We start from the raw sequence: 10,802 nt of genomic DNA, 5'->3' as shown, positions 1-10,802 counted from the left end.
AAAATACTGGAAATTGTATCAAGAGGCAGTATAAACAAAAAGACTAGTTATGCATACATCAAAACATACAATCAAGGGCTATTCTGTAGCTAACAAACAAAAGGATGAAAAAGTAAGCTTAAAACCCAGTAGAGACAGGGATTACAATTTAAGAAAAGCGCCTGAATAGATGAAGAATTCAGTTTCACTTAAGCCTGAGAAAGACAGTTGTTAAAACTGGCAGGTCATGGTACGAGCAGACTCCTACACCTGCAGATAACGACTGCACAGGTTGGTAATTACTTAAAACCAGAATGGAAAAATCTCCATAAAAGACAAATTAACCCTTTGATTCATTACGAAAAAGTTGCACATCTTTTGTGTGCGAATCTCAACACAAACTGTGAAACCACTCTAAGAAGAAAAATGGGGTGAGCCAGACACAGTGCTGTAGGCATGGATTTAAGGAAACAGCAATTTAATTTGGACAATATCCCCTCTGCACAAGGCACAGATATGGGGAGGAAGGTATGAGTCCTATCTCCCTTACAAACAGGCTGCACAAAGCCTTCTATTAATGTCACCCATAATATTCCCAAAAAGTTATTCAAGGAGGCAAGTAAAGTGCATTGTCACAAGCTAAAAAGCTGACTTGTGAGGTCAATGTTAAAAGAAGTAAGAGCTGTCTTTTTTCAGTAGAAGTTTAAACAAAATAACAACCAGGTGGAGAGTCTGTTTTAGCGTGACAAAATTAAGACCGGTATTTGAAACCTACTGTTAAAAATCCTTTGAAACTTCACTCCTGTTACTGTGTACAAACATTTCAGTTCTGATGGACAAGTGAAATATGCTCATGCCCTAATAACTGTACTTTCAACACCCAGCAGAAGGCAGACAGCTCTTCTGTCTGGGCAACTACGCTTCACTGCAATTTTGCAAACCTACTTTAACAACTACCCAGTTCTCAGACATTAGTTCATTTGAGACATTGCTTTCTATATCCCCTTGTGCCAATTAAATAATGAACCCTTTCAACAGCAATTTATAAAATATTAAAAACTTAAGTTTCACTTTTACCTTAAAGTTATCATAAAAAACAAACTAATTTGCAAAAGAAGAAGGTCATAACCGCCTGAAAAGGAAACACAGCTTTGCTAAGACTTAAGAATTGGGGGAAAGAGGGCACAATTAAAGCCTTATACTAATAATATTAATAGACTTGCACTCTTTGTTCAACTCAAAACTAATACAAATGCAAATTTTCAGGAGGGAAGACTTACTACATAAATTAGTTTCAACTGAGGATCTCTAAGACCTTGCACCTACTGGTCCTATATACCCTGAAGGAGCTAAAAGCCTTTGTGAAGAAGTAAGCTGATTTTCTATTTTAAAATTCCTTTCTGGAATCATTAAAGCAATACAGAAGAAGATGTCTCATACAACAGTACGAAGGAGGCAAAGAGATCATCTCTAACACAGGGTCATCAAAGTCACACTCAAAGAAACTTTTTTAAGCTAGCTCCTGCCTCAGCACAGCTTCTCCCCATTAATGATACTCACATGAACACCAGCACTGCAGCACATGAAATACCTCCTACACCCTAATTATTTATTTTCACAGTATACAAGTATAGCAGAGCACCCTGCTCTTCCCATTCTACAGAAGACAACCACAAAATATTCCAGCTTAAAAAACTATTTTCAGAGTATTTCTACATATTTTTACTCTTAACTCTCTTTTTGCCTGTTAATTTTAGTATTTAATTAAGTATCTTGCTGGTCTTGGGGCTAATCCTAGAAAGTTTTAAGTACATACACAGCTACTCCTCCCCATACAGTTTTCTGGCAATGTATACAGTTGTAAATGTTTCAGAGATTGCATTTCTTATAATGATGGGCCTTTCAGATAAGGATGTGTAAGAATATAATAATAACCACAAAATAATTGCAAAATGCATCTAATCAAGACAAAATGAGTTTGTACTTAAAAATTAAACCTACTTATTGACTCACTTCTACAAACAGGTTCTTATCCCTCCTCCCCTCCACACACATAGGAGAGGGAATTATGCATGAAACAGTCAAGGCAAAACACAACTACCACCAAGTGTGTGAGATTACTCTCACAGTTTTATAATATTTAGTATTGTACGCTTTTTTCCCTGTTGATATTTCACACTGTCTCAAATACAATTGCTTAAAAAATGTATTACTTGCAGTAAATAGTTTAGAAAGAAATTTATGTATTTTGGAAAAGGCTACTCAAGCAAAGTCCATCCTTTCCCACAAGGAACACTAAGACAAAGCTCAGACTTTTAGGGTATTTCAAAAGCATTAGCTTTTAAACCACACAGCAAGCTATGTGTCAAATGTGCAGTCATTCTCCATTCCTCAGGCTGTTTGTAAGAAATAGCTTAAGATTCTTCTCTGAAAAAAAGCCATGGATTTGCATTGCCTCCTGCATGAAATATTATTTCCAAAAAAGTATGTGATGTCCAGAGCAGTGCCAACACAGACCCAGTAGAGGACACAGCTCCTTCCATGTGCAGTCGGGGTCCTGCTCCCCTTACATGACTCCATCCTACACCAGACAGAGCAGCTATTAGTACCAGTTAATTAACATCAACATCACCCACAGCTTTTTTGGTGTCTAACACACCTTCCAGAGTCCAAATAACAGAGAGGTAGTGCTAGTTTTTCTACAAAATGCTCCCATGTATGCCTTCAGCTCTTGAACGTATTCTCAGAATACATAAGCATATACATACTTGGGACCAATTTTCCTGTGTTTTTTATCTTACATACGTAGTAAACATGATGCCCAGCTGTTTCTTCACCACCACAAGTGTCTCACTCCCTGCCTGCATGTCTGAATATTGCTCAGCAGCCATCCAGGTTATGCTGTTGCTGGAGCACCAGGCTGTGATGCTGCTTCCCAGACAGGCGCACGCTGCCTGGCTCCGTTAGGTGAGGACACCGAGCAGTTACACAGTATTTTATTTTAAAATGCTGTACAAGCATTAACTAATCTGCCCAGTGCCCTGCGAGGGAGGTGAGTATAACTCTCTCCCATTTCACAGATGAAGAAACAGACAGTTTAAGTGATCTGCCCCAGGCCACACAGCACACAGAGGACAGCTGGGATTGCCGTGACGCTCCGGGCCCGCGTCCCCAGCCAGGCTGCTGGGCTGCTCACACCTCCCCTGCCACAGGAAAAACAAGGCTCCTGCCTGGCCAAAGCACAAACCTGCCCTTGGCCAGGCCCTCAGCAAACAAGGGGTCTCCTGGAAAAAGGCTCATGCACCTAACTGCAGGGCAAGCTCAGGGACTTGTGTTTTGAACTTGCCACGGCACACTCTAAAAGCCTCCAACAGAATTCACTGAATTTTGAAATACGAAATAGCAAGGAACAAGTCACTACAAACTACAGGGGTTTTTATTAATTGAGACCCCCATAAAAATACTGGAAGAATAAGAGAGGTTCCACAGTCTCCTCCTCTTACTACCCCGTGGTTTAAGCTTCTTAGAGGCTTTTAAGACGGATTGAACCAGAGGCTGTTGTCCAACTTTGTCACATCCAATAATCTCAGCAAAGTCTGACATGGCTTTCAGGTGAACCCATGTAGTTCCTATTTACATGTCTCAGCTAAACCACTTGGAAAGATAGTTCAGTTCCACAGCCCCCCAGAGCCTCTAGGACTGTTTTCCTGGACCACCAAAAGAAAAAGGTATTCTAACCAGAAATCATGATAAGTAGATTTCCTCTGCAGAGCAGCCTTTCATATTTACAGGCAGCAAGATTTCTTTACATTTAGATCATTCTTTCCCAGCTCCTTTATCAGTCTGAAAGGACTGGACTGGATTTCCTTACACCATGATCAGTCATTTTTAAGAAGCAGACCTCTGCTTGCTACAAATTCACTGGTAGAGGAAAAAAAATAATTGGGGAACACATTTCATATTGTTGAAATGAAGTCCAGCGAAGCCAGATTTTACACGACATGACAACGCACTAATGCCAAACTGACACAAATTCTCATCTATGCATTTTGGCTTTAATGGGTTAATTAGCTTGGCTGGATACAAATTTTAATTATCTGAGTTTGACATTAATGTCCTTGGAGTGTTGTCTATAAGGATTTGGGGAATCATAGACATTATTTTAGTTACTTCTGGAAACTGTGTGTTACACTGGGATTTAAATAGTAAGAACAGACAAGAATAGTGAGAACAGGTTGATCTATTTTGAAAAGTCAGACTTTGTGAAACAGGACAAACTGAAACAAAGCTGAAGCCTAATGTACCTGGTCTTCAGGGGAGTCTCATGGATATAACACAGGAAATAATCTCCTTTGAGGACAGGTGACAGGACAGAAATTTTAGATTAGGTGTAACAAAGAATTCTGTACGCAACTGAGATTTAGAGTAAAGATCTTCGTGGTGCCTAACACAGTTTCTCACGCAGAATATAACCAGTCTTAAACACAGTTATTTATACACAGAGTGTTGATACAGGCCAGGAACAACCACCTACCTCAGTTACTGACAGTGGCTCAGTTCCTCCAGTGAGAGATCCAGGAGGTACAACCTGAAGGCAGAACCTCAGTAATTTGTAATCTCACCATGGAAATTATGCATATTTTAAGTGCATTATTTTCTTACTTTATAGGGTCTGCATAAGTAGATCAATCACCTGAGGATTTTTGAATATATTTTCAATAAATATATATTTAATCAGCAACAGAATTTTTCTGTAGCCAATATTTTTTCAGCAAACTATCACAGGTTACTTGAAACAAGTAAGAAAAAGAAAGCAGTATCTAATAGAAGCTTTTCAAAACACCCTTCTCTGTTCTTCTATTCTTTTCTGTTCATTTTTCTAGAAATGGATTTAAGAGTGAAAAGAGAATCCGGATGACTTTTTGTATATATGGATTTAAGCTCTCTTTTTGCTTGCAACAAGACATGTAAATTCATTCCTTATAAAAGCAATTGCACCAGTTCTTTAAAATGCAATCCAACCCTTTGTGCAGCAGCTTTTCACCCTTTAAAGACAATCTTCATTCTGTTTTCCATGTTCCCTTGGTACCAAAACCAAAGTCATTTGGATTTTCTTCTGTAAAAATTTGTACAGGCAATTTGGCTTTAGGAACACTAAGTAAATGCAATGCATTTCTCTTTTAGGTTCACACACCTATGTAATTGCTAGAATTATCTGAAGACATTTAAATTCCTCCTAAATGAAGGAGGGTGGCATTCAGACAACCCCTCTGTTGCCCAGTAAGAATCATAAAAAAGGTAAGGGCTTATTTGAATCACAGTATGGAACTTACAGAAAGGAGTCTATTCTCCTTACTTTGTTCCAGTGTGTTCTGGTTAAAATACCCAGACTGTGGTCCTGTGAGAAGCCAAACACCTCCAGGGAACTGCAGAGCAAATTTAGAGCACTTAGCACTGCATCGAATCAGCTCCTAACTTAACAAGGGTAAGGAAGGAACTGAGGGAGGTTATCAAACTAAGAAGTGATAATCGCAAAAAATTGTAAAAAAAAAGTTTAAAAGCACAGTGGAACAGAATTCTCTGCTGTGCAAAAAAAGAGCAGAAAAATGCATTTTTTTTAATATAGAAAAGCAAAAGCTGAATCTCTTTGTAGCACTGCCTGCACTTTTTGTTCTCAACCCCAAAAACTGTGAGTAGACAAGTTAGTGTTATATTATTTAGAATATCAGGGAAGATATTTTTACCCTTGGATAAAACATTAAAACCTCTAAAGGCGTCACTCATTCACAGATGGGAAATGGAAAGCCTTCCTATCATGTGTTTTGGAGACAAAACCTTTTTTTCTGGAAATGCTGATAAGGAACAAATTCAAACTGGTCCTCATCCACCCGGATCATCTCATTAAAACAATGGTATCTTTTAAACCCTGTATCCTGAGCTATCGGTCAATTTTGATTGACACAAATATTTGTATTAGGGGTTACACACTGCAATTTACAATTGGGGACTATCACAATACTGTATGTTAATGTAATCAGTATTTTCATTTCATGAATTCATTTGCAGCATGACACTGCAAGGGTATTCTTACATATACTGAAGACACAATTGCTAAGTAGTTCAACAATTCTCCTTTAAGTGGGATTTTTTTTTATCTGATAAATTTTTAACACAATAAAACCACTCCTAGTTCTGTGTGCATGCTTTAATTTCCCACCTTTTAAAATGTTTAGACACTTGGAATACCTAACATACTGAATTAATCCACAAATATTTACAAGAAAAATCTATTTAATTTCTTTCTATAGTAACTACCACAGGGACTATTGTAATGAAAAATTTCCCATCTTAAAGAATTAATGCGATTACTGATATAGAGAAGAAATGTAATTTATATCATCACAAACACGTAAAAGATATAATCCCATATTCACAAAAAGAATCTTTATTCCCTCTTTTAATTCTGAGACAATACAGTCTTGCCTTGAGGAGAACAGAAATATTATGAAGTACCTTAAGCAAGATAATTGTAGGAGAAAAAAAGTACAATTGCATTATTGTTGTGCTAAACTGTGACATACTTAAAAAGCTAATTTCTTTTATTTTAATGGAATTTGGTGTGCATATCCTTTAATCTACTTCACTATTTCTTCACATTTTTACACACAAACACATGTGTGAAGTGTTTCCCATTATCTGTATTACCTGGTTTAATGAACTGCAATGAATTTAAAACAATTAAAAACATACTTGGCAATTCTATAAACTTCACTCTATTTATTAACTATTTTGGAACTAACTAAATACCTAGAATGTCACAAAAATGCACAGCAAATTAAAGACCTACTGCAACTCAAATATTATTCAAGAAGACACGATCAATATTTGATGAAAAAGTAACATTTGACATGAGTGACTGTCCCAAATTTTACCAAATACATTTCAACCAATCACAGTGCTGAACAATCTGCATCTATATCAAAAGCTAAGCAAACAGAAATGTATCCCCAAAATAGGACTTTCTACAGCTATGTCAGCTAAAGTGCATTTAAAATTCAGTACAGTCACCCTTCAATTATTCCTTTCAATTAAATAAATTTTAACCAAGAAATTAATCTACTGTGGCTGGGCATTTCTCTATTCCACAGAAGCAAACATTTTTTCATTCTCTTTTAAAAAGCAAATTTAACAAAACTACTAAGACAAAAAGGATGATCTAATTAGTACTAAGTAATATTTAAAGCTTTTATATATAGTACACTCTTACTGCTACCCTTAACTTCCAAGGCTTTATCCTCACTGATTTTGTTTGATTTATCTGGCACTACTGCTGCTTAAGCATGCAAATTCACATTCTCCATTCTTGTGTGCACCCAACATGCACAGAGGGAGTCAAACTGCAAAGAAAGTGTCCTGTGAGCTTTGATTTAATTACCTGTAACACACTGGGGTGCTCCAAGGCCAGCAGGGACAGCCCTGGTGACCAGAGGTCTCCAACACACAGACCCACACTTGAGCCAAAGGCTAGCAGGAAAACTCCCCAGAACCAGCAAGGGAGAACACCCAAAACTGTTCTAGGAATCTCTTACCCCTTTCTACCTGACAGTCAGTCCCCCTAGACAGCCTGAACCCTGAGCAGATGCTCTCCCACTCCTCACCATTCAGCAGAGTGGGACACAAGAGACACAACGAGCAATGAAAATGTCCTTTATTTATTTCCTTACAGTTCTACCTCCTGCTAAAGCACTGAATTACTAGGGCTGTACTAATTAAGTTTGTTTCAGTTATCTGAACAGATCTGACCAGCTAGTTATGAAAAAAACACCCATCTAAATTAAACAGTAATATTGGATAAAAAAATGTAGGTCACTGAAGAAACAAACCATCAACAAATATAGCCAGGTTTATTTCAGCATGAGGCTCTCTTTGCTCTCTGTTCAGCCCCCAATTCCTATATATCAAAGCCTTTAAGTACACACTGGCCTTAAACACATGCTTGAAAAAGCTTTGCCCTGTCAGAACCTTGCCTGGCATGCAGGACATTGGGGGCTGCTGGCAGTGTAATCCCCTGCAGTGAGCCTGCCCTCTTTTTCCAGTGTGTGTGACCTACTCTTGGAATTTATGTCCAAAACAAAAAGATTATGTACAAAAAATCAAATCCCATTGTGTCAATGTGATGATAATGCCCAGTACACAGCACCCTGTAAACTATGCTCCTAAAATGCCACTAAAAACAGAAGTCACACCTGTGAAAGTAACTGCAGTGCAATAAACACACAAAAGACACTTTAAACTAATACCTGCCAAAAATCAGTCTTGCAAATTTGTGCCACAAGCAGCCAATTCATATTACATAGCAATGGCCTACAGATCTTTCACATACATAACTTTTCTCCTTAGAACAAACTAATAAAATCTCTAATAGTCTCTAAGTTGCATTCATTTGGCATGAAAATGGTTTAAAGAGTTCAAGTCAGTTGTATTTTTTAAGGGACAAAAGTGTATCTAGGAAAGAAGTAACCCTTTTTCAGAAGCATATGTACTAATATGTTTTTTACCATCTAAAACTGAGAACAGTCCTTAAAAAAAAGTTTTTAGTTAATACCAGTGTTTTGGAGCCTCCCACTGGCAGCCATCACACAACTGAAGTGAACTATCAGCTGAATAGAGGGCTTATATCCAGCATCAATGACTATTTTGCTTTGAAAGAAATTAGTGTTTCTGAGTTTGTATTTTAAATGCAATTTAAAAGATCATAAAGGAAAGAATCCAGCATTTATTGTGTGTCTCCCAGCAGACTACTTAATGTTCAAACACCTACTATGCAAAGGTCAAATGATTTCACTGAATGTAACGGTGACAAAAGTATTCTGCAGCACTGAAAAAAATATCAGATGATCAAAGAAAAAGATCTGGACCTGAGATCTCACAAGAGTCACAATAAATAATGTAGATTCAGTTCAGTAAGAAAGAAAATTGCAAAATTGTGTCAGGAGAACCAGATTAAGAAAGATAATAGGTAAAATACAAATTACATACTTTTGGCAATGCTCTTCATAAAGGAGTATTTTAAAGTAATACAGCAAATGAATTTTTATAAAAAAATCCTCAAGTCTTTTTACATTAATACTACCTGCACAGAATTGGAAAAGAAAGCTTAGTCAGATGGGGAACCTCTAGGGTATTCTGCTGCAAGCAGCAACATGGATAGCTGCACTCAAACAAAAATCCAGTGTAAATAGTTGTGATAGACACAGGAAAAAGCTGAAGTGAGCACCCACTGAGGAATGGGAGGTACATAGGTAAACCAGAATGAAAAAATCAACTCAAATACTTGTCTGAAGCAAACAACAAAGGCTAACAGGCACCTTTTTATTTTCTATTTTGTTGTGGTTTTTCTTCCTTGCCATTTACATCAAATATTTTAGGTTCTCCTCCTTTCTACCATAAAGAAGCTCCAAAGTGCACCATGCACAGCTCTTGCTCGGGTCCTGGCTCTTCAAAGCCAAGATCTCAGCAGCAGCTACAAAGAGCTGGAAACCAGCCCAGGCATTGCCTATCTGCCCCCGTGGTGGGTGGGTTTCTATGCAGTTGATTTTGATGGTGATCAACTGCACTGGACCTGGGGAGATCCAGGAGATCACACCAGAGGAACACCAAGGGCAGGAGGCAGAAATGCAGCTGAGCAGCAAGTATAAAAACCAACAAGCAGGAGCAAAGTATGTGCAGAGAGAGGGAAAAAAAATGGAAAACCAAATGGCCAAAAAAAATTTCAAACCCATAAAAACAAACAAACAAACAAACAAAAGCCAAAAAAAAACCAAAAAGAAAACCAAAAACCCAAACAAACCAAAAACAACCCAACAACAACCAAAACACAGGAGACAAGGCAGTAAACAAATAAGAAACAAGACAAGGGAACAAAATATAAGGAATAAGGTAACCAAGAGCAAAATCACAAGGCAGTGGCTATTTCTCCTCTTTGCTACATTAAAAAAAAGTGAAAGGGGGTTTTTAGTTAGGTTTCTTTTCCTAATTAGACATATCCAATCATGTCTCAAGCAAGGATGGAAGATAAGGTGCTAAGCTAATATTACACCTGAATGGGACTTCTGTTTGTGAGCTCACACAAAAAAAAAGGAGAACAGTGTAGATATCACTAATTTTATATATTAATACAAGGTACATAATTTTAACCATTAAATTATGTTCAGAAACATACATACGTTTTTTCCTGTGCTCAACCAGCTCAATGGCCTGCTTTGCTGAGCATTTGGAAAACCAGTTGTCCCCCAGCAGAACAGTGATCTCATTGGTGTGGACAAGCTTTCCTGGCATGAAGGCAAGAGGACCAAAAGGTACCTGTCAAAGACACAGACATCACTAATGAAAATAAAACTTAGCAAGTCATACAGGTCTTAAATTTTTTAAAAAAGTAAACCACAGATTTTATAAAAATAAAAATTCTATAGCAGCTATTCAGTGAATAGCCCATCATAAATACTCAAATTATCAGAGCCATTTGAATTTTGTACTGTACTTACAAAATCTGAAAACTTGAATTTCACCAGACAACTTGTTTTGTGACACAGAACTATAGTACAGCTGAATGCTCACTTGCAAAACAAATTCACTTCATCTGAACATACAAACCTTGATAATACAAATTATTTGAGTTATATGCAGACTGCACCCATTTCCTAACAAAAGCCAGATTAGCTCTGCTAAAATTTTTTGAAATATTTAAACAGGTATGATCAACTCAAAGATGAGCTGCTCTTCTCAGAATCTGTCTTGCTAACAGCAAGTACCCAGAAATTCCA

At 37.4% G+C, this 10,802-nt stretch overlaps 1 protein-coding gene across 3 annotated transcripts in view; it reads right to left on the bottom strand.

Annotated features, from left to right (window-relative positions):
- URI1 (URI1 prefoldin like chaperone) overlaps window positions 1-10,802 on the bottom strand; it is a 41,510-nt gene that overhangs the window by 13,271 nt on the left and 17,437 nt on the right. For 2 of the 3 annotated variants that reach the window (XM_054296265.1, XM_054296266.1), the window contains one exon: window positions 10,198-10,341. In XM_054296265.1, coding sequence (XP_054152240.1) covers window positions 10,198-10,341 — 144 coding nt within the window. The remainder of the gene's footprint in view (window positions 1-10,197; window positions 10,342-10,802) is intronic. The other variant, XM_054296264.1, reaches the window with a different exon arrangement.

This window comes from Melozone crissalis, unplaced genomic scaffold (assembly GCF_028551555.1).
Source record: "Melozone crissalis strain CALT ecotype California unplaced genomic scaffold, PUWL_Pcris_2 ptg000007l_1, whole genome shotgun sequence".
NCBI lineage: Eukaryota > Metazoa > Chordata > Aves > Passeriformes > Passerellidae > Melozone > Melozone crissalis.
This window is presented reverse-complemented; position numbering and strand designations above follow the sequence as displayed.